General features: G+C 35.1%; 2 protein-coding genes across 2 annotated transcripts in view; one reads left to right on the top strand and one right to left on the bottom strand.

Annotated features, from left to right (window-relative positions):
- Positions 1 to 25275, top strand: part of EYS (eyes shut homolog) — a 1532152-nt gene that overhangs the window by 1086816 nt on the left and 420061 nt on the right. The window contains exon 28 of the mRNA XM_038554428.1: positions 16084 to 16313. Within this exon, the coding sequence (XP_038410356.1) occupies positions 16084 to 16313 (230 nt within the window). The remainder of the gene's footprint in view (positions 1 to 16083; positions 16314 to 25275) is intronic.
- On the bottom strand, positions 52 to 838 carry LOC488909 (proline-rich protein 3-like). The gene has a single exon (XM_038554436.1). It carries the CDS (start codon positions 836 to 838, stop codon positions 95 to 97), a length of 744 nt encoding a protein of 247 aa, XP_038410364.1. The 3' UTR covers positions 52 to 94.

The following is a 25275-nucleotide window of genomic DNA, read 5'->3' as shown; positions in this document are numbered from 1 at the left end:
GGAACAGCCTCACAGTAGCCATCACAGGGCCACAGGGAAATATATGGCCGCTAGGTCAGAGGGCTCCTTCCAGCCTGGATGGGAAGGCACAGTCTCACAGAGGAGGTCCACTGACGCCTGGGTGGTAGAAGGCACAGAGGTCCTCATATCGACAGTGGCCCTTTTTGGCAAAGTGTCGGCAGACGGGGCGGTTGGATTTGTCTTCCATAACTTGGGGGCCATTCTTGGGCGGGCAGGTATTTTTGATAAGAGACCAACTTTTGAGCCTTCGGGGATTGCTCTTTTGAAATCCTCCTCTGGAAGGACCCCCATGGCCTGGTCCAGGAAAAGGAGGTTCAGTATTGGCCCCCCACCAGCCACGACTATATGGGCCGCACCTGGGGCCCAGGCCTCCCCGGATTGGGCCTCTGCCCCTGGGAGGAGGTGGGAGGCTCAGCAGTGGTAGAATCATTGGTCCCCTTGATCCTGGAGGACCTCTGTGAAGAGAGTCTGCATTCTTTTCTGTCTGGCTCCTTTCGCTCAACACCGTGTTTGTGAGATTCATCCAGGTTGCCTGTAGCAGGAGTTCGTTCATTTTCATTGCAGCGTAGTACCCCATTGCATGCACACACAACAACTTATTTATCCATTCTACTGATGGTGGACATGTGGGTGGATTCCAGTTTGGGGCTGACTTGGGATCACCAGGCTTTCCATTGGCCATGGGGGGAGGGCCCAGAAGGCTAGGTGGTCCGATGGGACTCCCATCCTCCTCGTCTCCAGTCTCCCCCCGCTCTGGCAGCGGGGGCTGTTGTGGTGGCGGCGGCTGCTGCTGATTCTGCTTCTTTCGTTTGGGCATCGTGGTTGCGGCAATCACCTTCTTAAGTTCTTGATATGGTCTTCATTTCTTCCTTCTCTGTGTTGTCATAGCACCTTTTTCCATTTCAACCTTGTCCTGATTTACTTTATTTGGCTTTCATTCCGACCCACTTCACCAAAGCTTTTTGACTAGAAAAGAAGTAACAACTATGATAAATTTCTCTATAATTTTTCTTGCATTGTGCCTCAGTGTTGGTGCCACATTGTTCTCCTTCAGAGTGAATCCTCCTTGGCATTCCTGAGATATTTTAACACACTCAGTTAAATAAGATTGTCTGTCTAGATGTCAGATGCAACCTGGTATATTATTGGTTATTAACCACTGCTATACAATAATTCTTGAAGGCCCATTTATTCTTACCTTAAGTAGTCCTGGTAATTCTCTGAAATATGATGTTAAAATTCATAAAGACTGTGGAGTTGAGCCACTGAAAAAGTGATTAAACATATCTACCTTTCCTGAAATAAGCTGAAAGATTATAAATGTTTTTAGGCATCACATTTGAATGTGTAAGAAGTGATGGTGCATAGACTCTCTCTATTGTCTTAAGGATATTGCCGATTAAAGCCAATTGCCTAACTTCCCGAAGACAAGCCATTAATAGATGTCCATATCAGACAAGGTTAAATCCATTGCTTCACTAAGATAATATTGAATGTTTAAGAACAACATGAGATAAACAGTACTGCTTTAATATCCGTGAGTATCTAATGCTTCAGCACCTTTTGATTTACTTTTTTATTTTCTTAGAGGTCGCTTACTGTATTTTTGAAAAAGATTGGTCTACAAACTAACTTAACATTCTTTTCTATTCCAAGGTTTATGTAAAGAAAAAAGTAGTACAGAAAACATTTCTAAAATTAATGAAAGAAAGAACTCTATTTGGATCTTCCTTAGAATTTAAATGGAAATTGATATAGAGTGCTGAGTGTCTGAGCTTATTCTCTGTAATACATTAGAACTTTAAGTAATGATTTTACACTTGGATTCGAGTTTAATTTTTTGTGTGCCTACTTTAACATTCCCAAACTAATTTATCAGGTTCTTCACAGTAATGGGAAACCAATGACTACCTTTTAATGTAAGCTGTCATGTTTTGAAAGTAAAAGTATTGTGTCTAATATCTTTCTTTAGTCTTTTGAATTTTGAAATGAACATTTTTTCTATCATTGCTTTAGCTATTTGTGGCTTTATTGTATTAGGCCTAGTATGTTAAAATAAACCTCTTAAAACATTCCCCTTATATAATACTATATGGGTATCTCTTTAGAGAAATGATTATATCCCCTTGGCTGCATTGCCTGCAGTTCTGCTAGCTGTCTACCAGTGAATGAGGATATCAAGGGTTGTGTTTTGTGACCCAGCTGAGCAAGAATGTAATGAAATTGATCACCATTTATTTGTAAAATATGTATTTTACTGACTTCTCATGCATTGTGGTGATATAAGTTCTTGTGCTCAAGTTTCTTCTCCCAAATTGCCAAAGAAGTATTTTTTAAGTAAAAAAAAAAAAAAAAAAAAAAAAAATCAGTTCTGGAGAAACGAGATAAGTACTACTAGGAATTTATGTAAGATACCATTGCATTAGATCAAGATTGAGGTAATTTGTGCCCAGCATGGAATGTATATCTTTGATATCACCCAGTGATATCAGTGAGAGTGAAGACATTTGTTCTAGGTCCTCCTGTCTGTTAGTCTGTCTGTCTCTCTCACTCTCTATCTGCCTAAACCCTGCCTTGATCTCCTGCATGGCTCCCAAATCTGAGATTCACTTATGCTTTTTTACCTTTCTCCCTAAACTACCTATTCTCTGCTTCACTTCCAGACCTATTCTCCATCTTTTTCCACCCTTCTTGGTACTCTGGAAAGCTGACATGTATGGGTTGCAATTACCCACAGCCCTTTCGCTTCTGACTTTCAGCTGTGCTTGGCCAGAGAGAAGGCAGGACATTGAAGGAATAGAAAGAAGAAGAGATCACATTCTCTATTCTCTATTATCGCAGCTGGATATAAATTTGGGGTGGCTATATTCCTTTCTTCAAGACCACAGCTCTTATCAAGTGGCCCTTCTTCTATACTTACATCTTTGTCCACAATGCAGAAAGTACTTCATTTGCTTGCCCATTCAGGTTCAATGACAGTAACAGATTCTATTCCCGAGACACTTCTCAGTCACTTGTTGATTCTCTTAAGCTTTTCCAACTTGAAAATAGTCTCTTAATTAAACTCAGATGATACTCTTTCTGAGTTTGCATCGTTTTCTGACAGGCCCTGACTAATGCACACCTCACGTATGAAAATTATCACAAAGTCCTTTTGAAAATCAAATGTGACTTTGTTAAATTAACATTTGTTAGTAGAGCGCTACATGTTAAATGTGATTCAACAAAAGACCGCAACGGAGTTGAAATAGACAAGTTTATTATTTATAGGTCCTGGAGGAAGTACACAGCATGCCTTGAGGAGCCACACAGGAAGTCAAGGCAGGGAGTAGGCAGAGAAAGAGAGAGAGAAAGAGAGGACCTAGAGAAAATATCTGTATTAGGGTCTGTGGTGGGTGCTTTGGGGTTCCTGGGCCAAAGCCAGATTAGTCAGTTCAAACCAAAAGGATTTTGGTAAGTGCCATGGGGATCTTATCCAAGTGGCACACAGGAAGTCATTGGGAGGTGGGAGAGACTGCTTTTCACAAACGCAGTTGGGAAATAATATTAAGAACTTACGTTTACTTTTGATTCTACCAGCTATAATCCAGGGTATGCACTCATGGGAAGGGCTAATGTCGTTCAGGGACCTCATGGGCTGCTTGACCTCAAAATGGATGCCAAGACAGCAATATAATAGAATAACTAAACTCTCAACAACAAATTTCTCTCAAATGCTTTCACTTCTCTATATCCCCAATAACATTCTCTTAGTTCAGGCTCCAATCTGATTATTTTTGTTCCTGCAATATTTGAATTACTTCCAGCTACTTCTCCCTCACAAGCTATTCTTTGTATGAAAATCAGAATGGTAGAATTGGTAATTCTACCAATAAGCAGGATGATTGATTTCCTGCTTAAAACCTACATGTCTCCACATTGCCTTTAAATATGGTCACCAAATCTTCTCATGATCCAGCCTCAGCCTGTCTCCCAAGACTCACCTATTGGTATGTACACACACACACACACACACACACACACACACACACTATAGCCTTCTCCATGCCAAACCATTTCCAATTCTCCTCACATGTTCTCTCTTTCTTTTGAGTCTTTGGACATGCAACATCTTTTGACAGGGTTCCTCCCCTCCCCACATCATACACTTATTTGTCCACCTTTCTTCTCTAGCCAGCTTCTTCTGGTCTTTTAAGACTCAGCCATAACCTCTTGAAGAAGTCTTCTATATAATTTTTGCTCTATTCTCTTATCCTAGCATCTATCCGCAATTCTGTCATTAGTATATCCATCCATCCCCTCTAGTCCCCTGCCAGGAATATAAAAATTCTGAAAAGCTTTAATTCAGGGTTCAAACTATATGGGTTCAAATAGATTTACACCATATATTTGCCTTATGACATTGAGCAAGTTTATCAGATGTATACCTCTATTTTCTCATCTGTAAGTTTAGGAAAATAAAAATAGTCATGGTTTTATATTATTGTGAGAATTAAATTATGTTAGTACATTTGAGACATTTAGAGTAGTGCTCAGTTTACAGTTGGCACTCCGTGCATTATGCAGTCTTGCAATTGCCTATTTTTTTTTTCTCAACCCACAAAACAGAAGCTCATAAATAGGAGGGCCTAGGTTCTACTGCTCAGAATATTGTCTTGATTAGTGAGTTTTGGTGCATGGAGAGACATCCATAAGTCCTTTTATTTTAATTTAGTTTTGTTTTTTTGAGAAAAAGAGTACGAGCAAAAGAGAGGGGCAAAGGGAGAGGAGAGAGAGATTCTTAAGCAGCCTCTACAAACCAGCACAGAACCTGATGCAGAGCTCGATCTAACAACCTTGAGATCAAGACTTGAACCAAACTCGAGAGTTGGATGCTTAACCAACTGAGCCATCCAGGCAGCCCTCCATAAGTCCTTTTAAGTTGAATAAATAAGTGAATGAATGATGTGCAATGAATTCTAGATTGATTGACATGTCCTTTCTCTTGAACCATTTTTGTTTTTCAAATTCTGGCTGGTAATGTCTGGATCTAGATTCCTTAAAAGAATCATTTCTGTGAAATACTCTGGAGCTCATATGAACATCAGAAAGTTCCTCTCTCCTTGTAAGACTGGAAAACAGATTTGCATTTATTTTTGCCAGTACACAAATTCTTATGACTAGAGCTAAGTATGTGATTTTAATCATGACACCTTGATTGTTAATTTGTCTGTCTCTAATTTGGATACACTTTCCAGGTAATAAGTAATCATACTTTTTTAATCCTGGCTGATATTTTGGAATAGTCTTCTTTCCTGGAAGTTTTCATGCCAATTTGGAAGTATTCCAGAGTAGTATCTCTCCATAAACGAAATGTAATTATTATAATACATGTTTACATTTGACATAAAACACTTATTAAATATGTTCCATATTTATGTTTATTATCCATAGCAGAAAGGTACTCAAACTTCAATGATTTCTAAATCTAAATATAACCAAAAATTTCAAAAATGCTGTTTTTATATCATTTAAAATTTAATTTGATCTCAAAAATCTAAATAATATAAGGATTAGATTGTGAATTAGTAGATTTCTTTAAGGATCCATGATATAGAGTTTAATTTCCCTAAGTATCCATTCGATTTCATATTTTAAAATGATTTGTTTCTTTGTATGACACACCTCAAAATATATCTATGGTTTAGAAAATTTATAAAGTTGAAAAATACATCCTTAGCAATTACTATATGTCAGAACTATTGAATTACTGATTACCTAAGTAAGTAAATAAATGAAGTTGCTTTAAGGTTTTAAGTCCTAAAAAGAGAGATAATCATAGAATAACAATTAAGTATTCTATATATATATATACAAAATAATATTAAGCACTTTCTAAAACTTGCAAGCTGTACACCCATATCTAAGTCCATTCCCATTTATAATGTATGGAAAACTATAAAAACAAAGATATATACACACATACACATTCACATGCTACATTCATATATATTACTTTTGAAAAAATAAAGTGTTCTTTTAATAGGCATGTATTTTGAGAAGTTTCTGGGAGATTAAAGAAAAAAATGATGACTTCCATTTTGAGTAATGTAGCTGCTGAAAAAACATTCCAACTATAAGACAGACATAAAATACAGGCTAAAGTAGAGAAAAAGTTTTTAATTATTAAAATACCAAAACAGAGAGAAAAATCCCTGATGATGAACTTTTTAAAGGTATCCAAGGAAGACAAGTTTCCTACATTAGAAGGATAATTACATGTAATGAATTAATTTTCAACAGGAACAATAGAAGAAGGAAAATGGAAAACATGCAAAATGCTCAGAAAAAAAGAGGAAGTCTTATTTGAAAAGACATAAAGTAGGACAAAATCTGTCATATATAAATATCTCCTAAAAATTAAAGTAAAAAAAATAACCCAATTGAAAAGGTGAGAAAAGTATATATTCTAGTGATTTAACATAGATAAAGTATAAAAGACAAATGCTAAATTTAAAATTATAATTTGGGGGATCCCTGGGTGGATCAGCAGTTTAGCGCCTGCCTTTGGTCCAGGGCGTGATCCTGGATCTCAGGATCGAGTCCCACATCAGGTACCCCGCATGGAGCCTGCTTCTCCCTCCTCCTGTGTCTCTGCCTCTCTCTCTCTCTCTCTCTATGTCTATCATAAATAAATAAATAAATCTTTTAAAAAATAAATAAATAAAATTATAATTCAAAATAGATATAAAACAGTGAGATTATAATTTTTATAATGTTTATTCATAAGATACATAACCAACTAAATGAATATGATATTCAATTTTGGTGAGGCATTAGAGAAATTAGTAACCAAGAACAATCGGAGGAGCTTACTTTTCTACAGTCTTTTATGGACTGTATAGTAAAATACAAATTTAGGAGGTGCCTGAGTAGCTCAATTCGTTAAGCGTCTGCTTTTGGCTCACGTCATGATCTCAAGGTCCTGGGATTGAGCCCCATGTCAGGCTCTCTGCTCAGCAGGGAGTCTGATTCTCTCTCTGCCCTTCCTCCTGTTTGTGCTCTGTCTCTCTATAATATAAATAAATAAATAAATAAATAAATAAATAAATAAATAAATAAATAAAATATATTTTTAAAATTATAAGAAAAAAATAAAATACAAATTTGGCATACTTATTTCACCCAATGAGTTTTACCTCTAGGTAGTTATTCTTCAGATATATTCATAGATATTTATACAGTGAATTTGCTGTCATACTTATAATTTGAAAAATTATATTGAAAATATATGAATAAATTTATATCAGTAGGTAAATGATTAAATACTTTGTGATACATTTATATATGTTTTAAAGATTTTATTTATTTATTCATGAGAGGCACAGAGAGTGAGAGAGTGAGAGAGAGGCAGAGACACAGGCAGAGGGAGAAGCAGGCTCCATGCAGGGAGCCTGACATGGGACTAGATACCGGGTCTCCAGGATCATACCCTGGGCTGAAGGTGGCGCTAAACCGCTGAGCCACCCGGGCTGCCCTTTGTAATGCATTTATACTAAGAACTTACCTTATTAAAATTTCTGAGCTTTATTTTACATGTAATGACCATAAACTATCCCCAAGATATTTTGTGAGGGGAAAAGCATGCAAATTCCCTTTTGCTTTAGTTCCATTAAATGATAGTATTTATAGCATGATTTCCATGACAGAGGCTGGCTGGATTCACCAAATTAATTTTCCTACCTTCCTCAGCACAATGCTAAATTACTTCCCATCCTTTTTTGCAATGAATTTGGGCACGTGACTAAGTTTTGGCCAATGAAATGGAATGGAGTAAGATTTTCCATGCTCCATCTTTCCTCCATTTCTTACCTTGTTAGTTATTCAGATATGTGCATGTGGACACACAAGGTAACCTCAGAAACCACATGGTGAGAACGGTGAAGACTATGTCACCTGAGACTCTGAAAGTCACTGAATGACTACAGGAAACAATTTTCCTTTCCACCTATGGTGATTGAACTTTATATGAACAAGAAGTAAGCTTTTGTGTTGCTAAGCTACTGAGATTTCAAGGTATATCTACTACAGAAGCTAGCATTTTCCTTTTTAATTCAAATTCACTTGTTTAAAAACTGATAAAGAAAATTAAATTATATGTCCGTATAATCTAGATATATATTTGCACAAAATGGAACATACAGTGGTTGCCTCTTATGAATGAAGTGGTATTGGGTTGGAGGAGGATATGAATAAGTACTTTCACTTTGTGTCCTTTTGTAGCATTAGAGATATTTGGTATTCTTTCTTTAGTTAGATATATGTATAATATTGATACAATTGATTATGTCTCAGAGAATCCCAAAAGAAATTTAGAGACAGTAAGTTTAGAACTTAAGTTCTTTTGTGTCTTACAGGAAGAAAGGGATATTTTAAGGTAAAAGTGCACTTTAGGGAAACCTAGCATATGAAAGGCATGCAGCATGAAATACTGAAAAAAATACACTAAGATGTAGTTAGAACATATATTGAACATATATTAAGGCACTGGAGGCAGATAAAACTGAAAAATAAGGTGGGACCAAATCACAGAATAATATATATTTTAATTGGAATAATTTTTGGCATGAGGGTAATATACTAAGAACAAGAATGGTGAGAAGGATGGATTAAAGAAAAACAAACTAAAGTCAGAGATAAACAAACATGATCATAGTAGAACTGACAGAAGATATTTTATGAGTTTTTAAAAAGAGGGGTAGAAGTTTAGAATTTCAGATGAGGAAAGGAAGAAAAGGCAAGAAATCCAGGGTTTCTGATAGTTACTGATTTGGCATATTGGCCTAAAGCATAATTTAATTCCCATCCAGCATTGGGCTCTCGAGTGGAAGATCAGGACAGCTTATGTGTTCTCTGTAATCAGAACAACCTCCACTAGGGCTGACATGGGAAAGGAGAATCAGAATCTATCAATGAGAGTACAGGTCTTCAAAATTACCCACCCTAAATACAGAGAAACAGTAGCTTGGAATGCCCTGGAGTACAAGTCCTGCCTAACACACCGCAATGCTGTGAACATCCATTACGTGAGAATGCTGTGATCTAAAGAACCTTATCAATGAATATGGAACAGCTAAAAAATACAAAATTGTGAGACTGAAAATGTATTCCTTTAGTGAGAAAAATTGTGACAATGTGAAAACAAGATCTTTTAAAATCCCACTATTATGTCAATAGTGAATTAATTCACTTGTGTTTTAAAATGTTAAATATTATTGCATTTGTTATTAGGATATGATTCTCATTTTATTGAATAACGTTATACTAAAAAAAGAAGAGTTAAACTTGGGATTATTGTTTTCAGATTGGTTCTTGTATAATTTTTTGTTTTGATATTTATTTTTATCTTGAACAGTAAATGAGAATTTTATATTGTACTAACAGTAATTTTACATATTTCCTCTTTCGATATAATTATGTTAAATACATTTTAAATAGCAAACACTTTTTTCTGTGTTTTGCTCTCAGGAAGAATTTGCCGTGATTAATTATTTTTGAAATTATTAGATCAAACTAAAGACAATATGAATCTTAGCGCTATTAGACAATGCTGACAATTTAAATAAGTGTTTTTTTTTTTTTTTTTTTTTTAAGGGGAAGTGAGAGTTGAGGAGAGAGAAAGAGAGAGAATCTGAAGCAGGCTCCACGCCCAACTCAGACCCGACAAGGGGCTTAATCTTACAACCCTGAGATAATGACTTGAGCTGAAATCAAGGGTCAGATGTTTAACCGACTGAGCCACCCAGTACCTCTTAAATAAAGTTTTGAAGCCATTTTTTTGTATGTTTAAAGTTCTATTTGATATCATTATGTTCTTATGATTTTGAGAGTTAAAGGAGAAATTACATTCTTCTCTGGGTTTATTCCTGTTTAGCCACCACTGCTAAAATATGACGAGGTGTTGTCAGTTATCCTGCATGGGAACTGAAGGCCTGAACACTAAGAAACTCCCCAGAAATAGTACAGTTGTGTGTCTTTCCATAGATGGCAGTCTTTCGAACATGTAAAGTTTTAATAAAATCTACAAATAGGGAATATACTTTTTTTTTTTTTTTTTTTTTTAGTTATTTATGATAGTCCCAGAGAAGGGAGAGAGAGGGAGGCAGAGACACAGGCAGTGGGAGAAGCAGGCTCCATGCACCGAATCCCAACGTGGGATTCGATCCCGGGTCTCCAGGATCGCGCCCTGGGCCAAAGGCAGGCGCCAAACCGCTGCGCCACCCAGGGATCCCTAGGGAATATATTTTAAGCATGTAAATAGTCACACAACTCTAGTAACTATAAAAGAAAGGTTTAATCATTTTTCTTTTAAATACAACTTCATTTATTTAGCATAATATGCTAAAACAAATTCAAAACATAAAATTGTAAAAATTATTACTACATATGACAAAAAGCCAGTTTCTTCAATATACAAAGAACTTAAATATCCAGAAAAACGTCTACATAACTAATGAAATGTTAAAAGGATATGAACAGATAGTTCACACTTGCCAAGATAAATGGAAAATAACGCTATGAAAATAGTTGTATTATTGTAACAAATCATGACACACTGAGTGGATTTAAAAATACAAATTTATTTTCTTAACAGTTGTGGGAGTCAGATATTTTGATATTAGTGTCACTGGGCTAAAATCAAGGTGTTGGCAGGACTGTATTTTTTCTGGTGGCTCGAGTTGAGAATCCAGCTCTTAGAGGCTGTCCACCACTTGGCTGGTGACCCTGTTTCATCTTCAAAACCATCAATAGTCAGTTGAGTCTTTTTCACATCACATCATTTTGACCTGACTCTTCTTCTGCCACCAACTTATACTTTTAAGGACTACTTGTGATTACATTGGGCCCAACTGGATGCATCTAGGATAATATCTCTACTAAAACCAGCCAATTAGGGGCACCTGGGTGGCACAGTCAGTTAATCACCAACTCTTGGTTTCAGCTCAGGTCATAATTTCATTAATTTCAGGATTTCAGGATCAGGCCCTGAGTGGCCACAATCAATTCAGAATCTGCTTGGGACTCTCTCTCTCTCTCTCTCTGTTTCTGTCTCTCTTTCTGCCCCTCCCTGTCTCTCTCTCTCTCAAATAAATAGATAAATCTTTAAAAATTAAAACAAAACCAGCCAGTTAGCATCCTAATTCCATCTGCAATCTTATAACGTACACATGTATACTTTTCAATGATTAGAATGTGGATATATTTGGGGGGAATCATTATTCTACTTACTATACTTATAAATAAAGAAATATAAATTGAAATAACATAAGTTATAGGTTTTATGTAAGTATTAAAGATTTAAAATTCAGTAATAAAACTATTGGCATAAATATAAGTTGCTACTACATGAACTATAGCAATTATGTTGAGGGAAATTTGTCAAAATCCACAAAAAATTTAAAAATAATGTATGATCCAACAAGGATGTGGAGAAATTGGAACTCTAATATTTTACTAGCAGGATTGTAAAATGGTACAGCCTCTTTGGAAAATAGTTAAACTGTTGCTCAGAATGTTAAACATAAAATATATGATCCAACAATTCTACCCATAGGTATATATCCAAGAAAATTGAAAACATACATCCAGAAAAAAGCTTGAACATGAATGTTCATAGTTGCATTATTCAAAGAGACCAAAATTTAAACATGCTCAAGTGTCTATTAGCTAATGAATAAAAGAATGTGGTATATCCATATCAGTGATAAAAAGCAATGAAGTTTAATTACATGCAGAAGCAATAGTGTACCCTGAAAACATTGTGGTAAGTGAAAAAGCCAGTCATAAAGATCATGTAGTATGATTCCATTTATATGAAAAGTCCAAAACAGGCAAATGTATAAAGAATGTAGGCTGAGGGTAGGTGGTGGGAATGACTGCTAATAAATGGGGACGGTTGCTAGCTAGATCTACTAAAATTTATTGGATATTGCACTTTAAATGGATATACTCTGTGTTTATAAACTATATCTCAATATAGCTATTAAAAAGAATGTATGACCCAGATAATAAGGAAAAAACTTGAAACAGCTTAAATATATTAATTCCAAACTGATAGAATCAATGATGTTTAACCAAACAATATAACACTACAACTTTTAAAAGGAAAATGAAGAACTACACCTACTGATAGGGCAGCCTGCTAGGAATTATTTTTAGGTGAAAAAGTAAAGAGAAGATTAGCATATTCAAGTAGGTGAGAAGATGAAGTAGAATGTAATATGTATGTTTACACTACTATTTCTCAATTTTTATACATATTATTTCTACATCAAGTATGTTTTTGTCCTTTATTGCCTACATTATATTATATTTATTTTACTGCTTTAAAAAATCTAATTACAATTTTTGAAGCTTTGCTTCCCCCTACATACAGTTAAAAGCCACAAACTTAAGATTCCTCCAGCTGAGTTTCTTTCCTTTTAATAATTCATCATAATCTAAAGTTATGTTTTTCTGCTTACAAAGCAGGGCTTCCAGGGTTCATATTTGTGAGTCCATTCCTTCTTCTAAGAAATGGAAACTAGACAAATGTCTGCTGAGCAGCGATAAAGTCAGCTGACAAGCAAAATCCCTCAGGCTAAAGCAATATGAACTGCTTGCTGCTTGGCATGCAAATAATTCTGTAGACCTTTCTGGAAATGGGAGAATGGCAGGAATGAGACAAGTAGAGTGTCCTCCTTTCTTGTTCCACCTAGAGCTCCCACAATGTGATTTGCAATCACTGTTATATCAAGGTGCCTTTCTCTAAGAGTCAGGCTTGATTTTGAGTAAAATTAGCATATTATTCAATCATTAATTCATTCAGAAAAAGGTCATTAGAGATTAGAGATTACTACTTGTTTTAGCAATGACTGGTTTCATCACTATACCTTTGTCCAAAGATACCCAAGAGATAATCAAGCAGAATTTTTACACTTACTATTTTAGACAGATAGTAAATCAGTATTTACATAAGAAAGGCCATGAAGTTTTAAAATATTGCTAATTTAAAAAACAATTTTGAAAACCCTGAATTTTTATTTATTTCTAAGCTCCCATACATTCATAAGTTTATATAACTAAACTAATTACAGCTATAATGCTCCTTTTTTAAATTGCTGATCATATCAATATGACCATCATCTAACTGAGTCTAATAAATGTCCACATTTACTTGATATTTTTAACCTTTTATGTAAAATTAAGTTAAAATGTTATCAGAAGAAATGGTTTCTTTTTAAATATATAAAAAATTGAGTAAAACTTATTTTAATTTTAAAATAGGTAAGTAATGGAGCACCTGAATGGCTCTGTCAGTTAAACAAAGACAGATATCTTTGGCTCAGGTCATGATCCCTGGGGTCCTGGGATGGAGCCCCACATAAAGCTTCCTGCTCAGTGGGGAGTCTGCTTCTCCCTCTGCCCCTCCCCCCTGCTTGTGTGTGTGCTCTCTCTCTCTCTGTCCCTCTCTCTTTCTCTCAAATAAATAATCTTTAAAAAGTCAATAAAATAAGTAATGACATAATTTATAATTTAAGAAAAGAAAAATACTGAAAGTCAAGGACTATTAATATTTAATATATCAGATACAAAATTTGACCTTAATAACAGTATATCATATTAATGCTGTTTTCAAAATTTGATTTATGACACTGATGTTTTAATTGATGGATCAATTAATAATTATTATTTTTATAAAATTAGTTCGCAGCTGAAATGTGCAACATATTGACTTTTACAGGTGAGACATAGGCTCCCTTAGCAGCTACTATGGGAGAAAGAAGTGGTGACATTTAATTCAGTCTAATTTATTCCTGAAAGAGATGATAGACTGCAGTTCATGAAGTCCATAGTATGAGATAGACAAAATGGTGAAGTCATTCAGAAACAATAAAACTAAAAATTAAATTAGAATATGAAATACTGAGTAATAAATCCCATGAACTTCAAATTAGCGGTGCTTGATGGAAGTTAATTTAAAGGGACAAACTTATATTATGAGTGCAAACGGGAAGAACTATGCTAATCTAATAGAATGAAATCCGAGAAAATTGATTATAAGATTGCATCAAAAGTGTTAGAATTTATATTATTTACAAAGCTAAAGAGCTGTGTAATGGAGTTATGAAGTTGACCCCAAAGATAAAATTATTTTCACTTGCTATTATTCTTGTTAGTACTGTGGTACACTGCATGTTTACAAAAAATGTTCAAATTAGTTTATAAAATATTTCTTGGAGAGCCTATGTGGGGATAAGCATTATAGTTAGGGATAAAATGAAGAAAAGAGCAGAGATGACCTGTCCATTTTTCAGGGAGATTGCATTCAAGAAGAGAGAAGACAGTTTAGCTTAATCATAAATGTAAATATATGGCTACAACCTGTGATAAACACTATAAATAAGAATTTCAGGTTGCAGAAGGATTGCAAAAGAACTGACCTGCACATTAAAATTATTTTGGTAAAGTGTTTTCATAAATTATCTCAATTTCTTCAGCTTTTTTTTATTCCAATAAATTGATACGGGTATGTATAGGAGACACAAAAATAACTAAGTCTCTAAATATCAGTCAGAGGATATCTTCAACTGACTTCTTTTGCTATGGTTTTATCTTTATGATAATGTACAAAATAAAAATTTCTCAGATAGTTAATTTGTTGATTATTTGTATCACAGCAAGATTTTTTTACATTAAAAGGATAATTCTCTTAATGATTGTTTTAAATGAAAATTCCAAAAGCACTGCTTACAAACAGTGTGAAACACTCAGGAATACTCTGAAGACATTAATTCAACAAATATTTCTAGAATGTTTGCTATGAATAAGGAATTCTGCCAAAATCAGGAATTTATTTATGGAGGAAAGGTAGAAAAACTGACCAGTGTTCAGCCTGGCTGAAGTAGCTCTACATAACATAAAAAATACATTCTGGGGTGCTTGTTGGCCGGGTGTCTGCCTTCAACTCAGGTCATGATCCTTAAATCCTGGGATTAAGCCCCGCATCGGGCACCCTGCTCAGCGGGGAGCCTGCTTCTCCCCCTGCTCTCTCCCCTGCTCACATTCTCTTTCTCGCTCACTCACTCTCTCTCTCTCTCAAGTAAATAAAATCTTTAAAAAACGTATTCCAAGCCAGTGGAAAATATTCTAGCACTGGTACAGACATGTGGAATTTTAGAGATGAAAGAAGTATCAATTGTATCTTGGTGAGCCAGGAGCAATGAAGAAGGCTATATGGGGGAAATAATATAGATCTTGATTTGGCACTTTAGGTGAAATTTAAATAAGAAGAGAAGAATAACAGTGCAGAGAAGTTACTTCAAACTACCAAAATTCAGGAAGTTCTCTCATTGGCTATGAGAGAAGTTAAGGTGTTTATTAGGAATCATGATAATAAAATAGGCCGGAAAGCAAAAAAGAAATTTATTATCAAGAGGCTTTGAATGTAAAAGTAAGGAACTTCATCTTAATTCAAAAGGGGTTTTTTGTTGTTGTTGTATGATTATTAAAGAAGAAAAAATAGCTGGTAGAAAATTTGTGGAAAAAATGAAGAATCACAGGCATTTGTAAGGTACTCCTTTGGTAATTTTCAGAATAATTCAAGTGAAAGCAGTTTTATCACTAACATATAACATGGCCTAATTTCTTGATCTTCAGTTCATGAGAGTTAATATACCAAAGTAGAACTATGTTTAGCCAAATTCTAATTCTTTTACATAAGAGAACTGACTCTTAGGCTTTTTGAGATTGATACATCCAGGTTTTTACTACTTAGAAGAAATTAATTTAGCTTCTCGGAACTGCATAGATTGACTACAGTTCTGTGATCCACCTAGGGTCACGTTCTATAGCTTAGACATTTTTAACATTTATAAGTCCCACAACTGAAAAACAAACATGATTATTCCATTTGCCCTCAGTTAAACCACAGATGTTTATTATTTTTATTTCATCTTATTTTAAATCAAAGTTTCTGTTATTTTGGTTTAAGTTCATGCACTTTTACTTATGTTGTGTTTTCTGCTCTTTTTATAAATCTAGATCCCAGGATTCTACTCTGTCTACACTGTCCTCTGTTGCTCCTTCTGGTGTAACAGAAGGGGTTGACTCCATTTGGACCTCCCTTGGCTCCCCTCTTGTAGCACCATCCATGTGCCAGGAAGATATGTGTCACAATGGAGGCACTTGCCATCCTGTTTTACCCTCCAGTGGTATATTCTCATACCAGTGTGACTGTCCACTACATTTTACTGGCCGTTTCTGTGAACAAGGTAATCGATCTTCATTTATTATTAAAAACTTCTCCAGAGTGTACAAAAGAATTGCAACCTTATTGTACACATTGAGAGATGCTAGCACAAACAGGAAGCATCTGTATAATTTTATTTAAAAATGAATTCTGATAGAACACTTTTGTTCAGTATTGTAGAAACAAACTTCAGATTTGTTTTTTCTCCATTAGGATTGTCATTCAAAATATATTTTCAGTTGTCACACAGCCTAAGAGTCAAAATTGAAATATGGTGTTACTTATGTAGTTTCTTACAAAATTATGGTGTAGTCCATCCTTTGTCTCCATAGAAACAAGTAGGTTCTACTTTATACTATGTTTATTGCTTAATTATTAACCAAAACATTTTTGTATTTTATAAGCAGATCCACATATTCAAATTATTTTAGTAAGAAGAGTACATTATTTTTTGATGTTTAAAAATATGGTTTTAGTATTAATGAAGCTATTTATGAATCAAAAGAAAATTTCCCTAGTGTCAACATTTAATGGTCTCCTAAGAGTCTCTCAGTTAATTAAAGCAGTGTTGGGCGATTAGAACTAGAAATGCTCTGGCCAGATTACAAAGGTATTAGGTCATGATGCATGTCCCTACACTACAAGCTGAAAAGTAACATTGTTTTCTATGTAAACTAATCACTGATTCTAAATTGGGTAGGTGAGGATGGGGATTACTATTGGATAATTATTCAAATGGCAGAGACTTTCATTATTTATTCATGATTGTGTTAAATATTTCCTTTTTTTAATACCAAAATGTAGGACCTCTGGAAGCAAACTCATAGGTATCCGTAATATGCTATTCAGCTCTTCTTGACAAATGCCCTCATATGACTGCTATGTGTTAATATTCAGCCAAGTAAGCAAGTAAATATAGTCGAAGGCACAGAAATGTAAATATGGCCTATTTTCCTGCTCATTATATAAATATTATGTGTCCTTAAAGTCTATTTTTTAACTGTAAAATGCTTTTGAAGACACTTCATTATTGCTTGATTTTTTTTTTTAGTGAATGTTTCATATGTCTGCAAAATAGACTTGCGTTCTGCTACAGTGGGAGACCATTTATATTACATTCTGTAAGTAGAGTTCTAGGGACATAATTTGGATTATAAAGCTCTTTGAGATCCACAGTTAGCCATTTAAAACTCTGAGAGGGATTTTTCTCTTTTTAATTTCATGCCAAGTAGAGTTTTAGAAAAATACCGTTCTTACCTTTCTTAAACTATTCTTTGATTCTTAATGTTTTTTTTAATGCACATTTACTAATGATAGTGAAATTGATGTTACAAAATGAGGAGTCCTTAGTTATTGGCTATATCTCCTGGTTAGTCATACATTTTAGACTACAAAGGACCCTCCAGCCATAATCCTTCTCTCTCCTCCTGAATCCCCAGTTCTCCCTCCTTCAACTCCTTACTGAGTAGCTTTAACGCTAGATGCACAGACCTACACTTTCCTGCAGAAAGAGAGAAATCCAGGCTTATTTGGAATTAAACACAAGGCTTAGCTGAGGTTTCATTGTATTTGGTATTTAGGGTAGCAGAATATAGGAGATTGACCTCAAGAAAAGAATTCAAAAACTCTATTCTATATTTGTTTTTGAGAATATTTTTTTTCAGCACTATTAATCACTTTCTACCTTCTACATTTTAATGTTTTTCCTGTTGAATTTACAATATTTTAAAAATTAATAATTGGGGCAGCCTGGGTGGCTCAGCGGTTTAGCACCGCCTTCAGCCCAGGGCCTGATCCTGGAGACCTGGGATTGAGTCCCATGTCAGGCTCCCTGCATGGAGCCTGCTTCTCCCTCTGCCTGTGTGTCTGCCTCTCTCTGCATCTCTCTGTGTCTCTCATGGATAAATAAACAAAATCTTTAAAAAAAAACCCAACAACTAATAATTGGATGATATTTGTTGCAAAAAGTAGGTAATCCACTATAGAATATTTATTTCTAAGTACAAAATAGTCAGAAACTGTGACTAAATATTACCAATTAGAGATTTTTTTAAAGAAATCTTAAGTCGGTAATATCTGCGGTTGTGTGATACAAAATTCATGCAATAGAACTATTTAAATTATCAGTTATTATAGTATTATCTGTGATTTTATTATTGTTCTTGCTTCCTTTTTTTGGGAAATATTTCAGTATAATTTTTAGAATGCAGTGTCATATGCTCTAAATGTAAAATTATATTTATTTTTAATCATTTATCACCTCGAATTAAGTACCTCTCTTCTTTCAGTCATGAAGAAAGCAAAGAGTGGGTTTGTGTTTTCAATCTAATGCTCCAAATATAATTCATAATGGTATGCATCTTACAATACATTGACAGAAGAAGACTGGTGCCTAAGGCCTGTGATTCAGGAATCTGGTACCACAATGAGACTTTTTATAGAATTATCTATATTGGCCAGATGCCACAATTTCTAAGTGTGGATTTCAGTAAGCAGTATTGTATGCCAGTTTTAGTGTTTCACCTACCTGCGTAAAAATCTTTATTTAGATAAACACTACCCAGATCAATCAATTAATCCATTTATATCTCTCCTTTCTCTCCCTTTGTGTGTGTATATTTGTGTGTGTGTGTGTACACACACACACACATATATATATATTCTCAATATTAAAATGCCTAGAATTTAAAGATAAGTTGTGAAAATAATACCCTAAATGAGACCTTTATTGAATACATTCAACATCTAAACTACATGAAATTCAGCTTCAGGAATGAAATTTGCATAATATCACTGTGAAGAGTTCTGATTTACCAGACACTGCACTGCTTCATGCGTCTTGTTTCACTTAACCCTCAGAATAACCCAGCTGAAGTGGTCACTGTAAATTACCCCCATTCACAAATAAAAAATCTAAGGCCTAGACTCTGTTAAATTACTTGCTGAAGGTCACACAGCTTATATGTGGTAGGAGTAGGATTAGAAGCAATCTTGGCTGACTCCAGACTTCACATTTAACCACCACACTCTATTGCTACACTAGTTAGAAAATCAAATTTAACATGATGGCATGACATGGAATTTCTGAATTTTCTCACTCTTTAATCTGTATATAAAAAATATCTTTATTTCAGGAAGAAAGAGAATTTTCTTTAATGTCGATCTACTAAATTTTTTTAAATTTATTTTTTATTGGTGTTCAATTTACTAACATACAGAATAACCCCCAGTGCCCGTCACCCATTCACTCCCACCCCCCGCCCTCCTCCCCTTCTACCACCCCTAGTTCGTTTCCCAGAGTTAGGAGTCTCTATGTTCTGTCTCCCTTTCTGATATTTCCCACACATTTCTTCTCCCTTCCCTTATATTCCCTTTCACTATTATTTATATTCCCCAAATGAATGAGAACATATAATGTTTGTCCTTCTCCGACTGACTTACTTCACTCAGCATAATACCCTCCAGTTCCATCCAAATTGTGTTCTTTCATCATTGATATCTAGATTTTTCTGAAATTCAAATCTTGTTTGTCTACTGTCTATATTTCAGTTTTACTGAAATCGTTATGGAAATAGGTATGAATCTTTCCGGGTCACTTAATGACTTTTCAGTTTAATTTTAGGTTGATCGCCATAATAATACTCTCCAGTAAAAATTTACTGTGACAAATACTAAATTTTTACTGGACAAATTTACTGTGACAAATACTAAATTTGTGACAAATACTAAATTTTTACTGGACAAATTTACTGTGACAAATACTAAATTTGTGACAAATACTAAATTTTTACTGGACAAATTTACTGTGACAAATACTAAATTTGTGACAAATACTAAATTTTTACTGGAGAGTATTATTATGGCGATCAACCTAAAATTAAACTGAAAAGTCATTAAGTGACCCGGAAAGATTCATACCTATTTTCATAATGATTTCAGTAAAACTGAAATATAGACAGTAGACAAACAAGATTTGAATTTCAGAAAAATCTAGATATCAATGATGAAAGAACACAATTCTCCGAAAAAAATATATAACTGCACAGGTGTCTGTGTATAAAGGTATGTTGGAAGTTGATTTTTCTTCACAGCCTCGCTTTTTTACTTCCAGTTAATATTCTTAACTTGTGAGAGAATACTAAAGTATTTTATCTTAACAACTTTGATTTTTCACCACAAAATGGAGGTGTAAATTAAATATAGACCTTACTTAAAATTGAGGCTTACTGAATCTAGACCCAACTAAATTCAGTAATACAGAGAAGGGGTTTTCAAGGCTATGGGACTCAGTAATGGGTCACCCAGACACATATTTCCTTTCTACTTGGCATTACGTAATGTGTTCTATTTTATCAAATCATCCCTATCCAATCACCTAATAATGTTGATTTTTATAGAATCCGTTTGATTTAATGTGTGTTTTTTTCTCAACACATGCTATCTTAATTCATATTAGCTAAACCTTGTTGCCTACTTTATCATAATGATCCTGCATCTCACCAGGGGAAACATAACAGCCTATATTCTTGCTTTGTTTTAGATAGCTGCATGCAGGCAGATGGCTGTCTCCTACTGTAAAGTTCAGAGTGACAGATTTAGAATATCAGTGCCTTGTGCTGGGGGAAAGCGTATGCCTCTGACTATTAATTATAGGATTAACATTTTTAAACAACCCAATACTTTTTAGTGTTCTATAAAACAGTTTTATAAATAGTGCAATAAAGAAGTATTTAAATGCCATACATTAAAACCAAGAAATCTTTTGTTTTATTTGATATCCTGCCTGTGTATCCCATATATGTTTAAAGGTCAACTGTACTGAGTAAATTGCAAACCTAGAAATAAAAATGAGAGGTTTTAGTAGATGTTTTGTCTTGTTATGAAAGAAAAAAAGAAGACTGTCTTAACACCTGCCTTTGCTTTTACCATAACTGGAATATATTTTAAAGGCAAACTAGAGAAGTTTGAATTTATTTATTAACTTTAGGTCAGGTGACTGAATGTCAGACATTCCAGGGCCAAGAAGGCACAGAAACAGAGCATTAGTCAGCTTCTTATAACAATTATTTATCTCCTTGCAAAGAACTGATGGTCTATATAATCAGCAAAGGGCCAAGAAATGGGTATTGGCCTTCTCAAACATAGTACTGAAAATTCTCAGGTTTGAAAATTTATTTTCAAGTCCTAGATCATTGCTGCAGATTTATTAGTAAACAGCAACTGCTGAAATAGTAAGATGCTAAATTGAAATGAATGGGCATTGAAGTCAAGGACGGGGACTCAAAGGAGACAAGATTACCTATCATCAAAGACAGAGGATTTCATTTTTGAAGGCAGGAGTGGGCTGAAGGGCTCCGGGCTTCCCAAGTCTTCTCCACTATCAGTTGCTGCACACTCCTCAGCAAGGAGCTCTGTGTTCAGCCCTTGGAAGAAGACAGCTCCCTCCTCATCCTGGTGCTTGTAACTATGTAAAAAGTTGGTGTCCATCAATCTGTCTACTTTTACTAATTCAGAAATTTCCATATAGGATAAGGAGGGACTGCATATACCCTCTATGAAAAAAAGATGACATTTATTTTATTTGTCTTCTTTATTGACATAATTAACATTCTTTTATTCCACTATAATTCAACACATTTAATTAAATAAACATTATGAACACCTAACATGTATAACACATGCAGTTAGTCATTGGAGGTGGTGTGAAATGAAGAAGACATTTTTGTCATTAGTTTTCAAGTAGTTGTTCTCATGGAGTGTGGAGTGGGGGATGCAAGGAAAGGAAGACAAGCATAACAGAGGTCAGCTAGCATTTCCCACCTCCTTTTTTCTCAGTTCAACATCGCCTCCTCCCCAACAACATGTTACTTAGGACCTCTATTGTTTCCATAACTAATGATCATATCATCATTGTTTAAGTGACTTCAACAATACAGGTTTATTATTTTAAAGTTCTGTAGATCAGAAGTCTGAAGTAATTTTCAGTGGGTTAAAATCAAGATGTTGGCAGGGCTGTGTTCCTTTCTGGAGGTTCCAGGGGAGAATCTGTTACCTTGCCTTTTCCAGCCTCTTCATTCCTCAGTTCATGACCCACTTCATCTATCTTGAAAGCAAACAGTGGTGGACCTAAACTTTTTCATAGCATGTGACTACATCTATGTGTCCACCTCCCTTTTCTACAGGTAGTGACCTTTATCATTACACAGAGCCCATTTGGTTAATCTGGGATAATCCCTGCAGTTTAACATCAGATGATTAGCAATTTTAATCCCAACTGCAACCTTACTGCCCTTTTGCCTTGTAAAGTAACATGTACATAGATCCTAGGGATTAGGACGTGGACTTTGTTGGGGAGTCACTATTCTGCCTACCACAGAACCTGTAGTCATCCCTCAGGAATTTTCATGATCATATAATAGAAAAGGAAGTTTATTAGATGGCTATCTGGTGCTCACAGAATTGAGCAAAGCAAGTGGAACCAACTTGGAAAATATACTCAGCAGGATCCTCTGGAGGACCAAGAAACAGGAAGCAGATTGAGGCTCATCCAAGAATAGGCTGAAGCACCACTACTACCACTGAAGAAGGGCTTTTATACTGTCACCATGTTCTGAGTCATTTGCTTAAGTTTCAGAGTCCCAAGAAATATTTTGAAATTGGTAATTTCTCAGCCATATGCTTACCCTAAGAAGGACAGAAAGGAGGTGGATAAGAGGAGTCATCTTTTAGTCATCTTAGGCTTCCAACATAGTAACTAGATAATAAAATCTGCTAAGATCCCAAACAATGGGCTTCTTCATTTCCACACAAAAATAGAATCATTCACAACAAGGCTTTTATAGCATACATGTATACACACACACACACACATACACACACACATACACACACACGTGCCTTAATATCAAACATTAATCTTTTCTTAAAAATTCTTCAGATATTTCTCCTCTCTGTTGTCATCTCTCCCCTATTTTCTGTTTATCCTTGAATTCCTGGTATTTTTATTTATTTATGTTGTAGAATAGTTTAGTGAAATTTTTGTTTCCATTCCTCCTGCAGACACAACATAAACCTCTTATCCAAATAATTTCATGCATTTTCTCTTTCAGTCATTTTGCTAACCTTGCAAGTCAGATAATATTAGTCAAAGTTACTTTCATTTCTCAGTTATAGAAATCCATTCAATAAATAATGGCTAACATTTACTGGATGCTTAATATGTGTTAAGCACTGTTCTTTTTTTAATTTTTAAAAATATTTTATTTATTTATTCATGAAAGACACAGAGAGAATCAGAGACATAGGCAGAGGGAGAAGCAGGCTTCTTGCGGGGAGCCCACTGAGGGACTCCATCCCAGAACCCCAGGATCATGACCTGAACCAAAGGTAGACGCTCAACCACTGAGCCACACAGATGCTATTTTTTTTTATGTAAACTCAAATTAGTTAACATATAGTGTAGTATTGGTTTCAAGAATAAAATAGTGATTCATCACTTACATATAGTACCCAGTGCTCATCCCAACAACTACCCCCATTAATGCCCATCACCTATTTAGCCCATCCCCCTCCAGCAACCATCAGTTTGTTATCTATAGTTAAGAGTCTCTTATGGTTTGCTTCCTTCTCTGTTTTTTATCTTCTTTTATTTTTCCTTCCTTTCCCCTATGTTCATCTGTTTTATTTCCTAAATCCACATAGGAGTAAAATCATAAGATATTTGTCTTTCTGTGACTGACTCATTTTGCTTAACATAGTACACTCTAATTCCATCCCCACTAAGCAAATGGAAAGATTTCATTCTTTTTTGATGGCTGTGTAATATTCCATTTTGTATATGTACCAATCTTCTTTATGCATTCACCTATTGATAAACATCTGGGCTCTTGGCATAATTTGGCTATTCTAAGTAGTGCTGCAATAAACATTGGGGTGCATGTGCCCCTTCAAATCAGCATTTTTGATCCTTTGGATAAATACCTAGTAGTGTAATTGCTGGGTCACAGGGTAGGTCTATTTTTAACTTTTTTTTTTTAAGATTTATTTATTTACTTTTAGACAGAGAGGAGGAGGGAGGGCAGAGGGAGAGGGAGAGAAGCAGACTCCCTGCTGAGCTCAGAGCCCACCACAGGTGTCACCTCAGGTTCGATCTCATGACCCTGATCTCATGACCTGAGCTGAAATCAAGAGCCAGAAGCTTAACCAACTGAACCACCCAAGCGTCCCCTATTTTTAACATCTTAGGAACCTCCATAATGTTTAACAGAGTGGCTGCACCAGTTTGCATTCCCACCAACAGTGCAGAAGTTTCCCCTTTCTCCAAATCCTTGCCAATATCTGTTGTTTCCGGAGTTGTTAATTTTAGCCATTTTGACAGGTGTAAGGTGGTATCTCATTGTAGTTTTGATCTGTATTTCCCTGATGATGAGTGATGTTGAGCATTTCTTCATGTGTCTTTTAGCCATTTTGTCTTCCTTGAAAAAATGTCTTTTCATGTCCTCTGCCCATTTCTTAACTGAATTATTTGGGGTTTTTTGGGTGTTGATTTTGATAAGTTCTTTATAGATTCTGGATACTAGCCCTTTATCTGGATGTGTCATTTACAAACATCCCTCTCATTCCAAAGGTTGTCTTTTAATTTTGTTGATTGTTATCTTTGCTATGCAGAAGCTTTTTATCTTGAGGAGGTCCCAATAGTTCATTTTTGCTTTTGTTTTCCTTGCCTCTGGAGACATGTCTAATAAGAAGTTGCTGTGGCCAAGGTCAAAGAGGTTGTTGCATGTTTTCTCCTCTAGGATTCTGATGATTTCCTGTCTCACATTTAGGTTTTTCATCCATTTTGAATTTAATTTTGTGTATGGTGTAAGAAAGTTGTCCAGTTTCATTCTTCTGCATTTTGCTGTTCAGTTTTCCCAACATTTCATAAGTGTTCTATAGTTTTCAGCATACACATCTTTTACTTCTTTGGTTAGGTTTATTTCTAG

The sequence above is a fragment of the Canis lupus genome, chromosome 12 (assembly GCF_011100685.1).
Source record: "Canis lupus familiaris isolate Mischka breed German Shepherd chromosome 12, alternate assembly UU_Cfam_GSD_1.0, whole genome shotgun sequence".
Lineage (NCBI taxonomy): Eukaryota > Metazoa > Chordata > Mammalia > Carnivora > Canidae > Canis > Canis lupus.
This window is presented reverse-complemented; position numbering and strand designations above follow the sequence as displayed.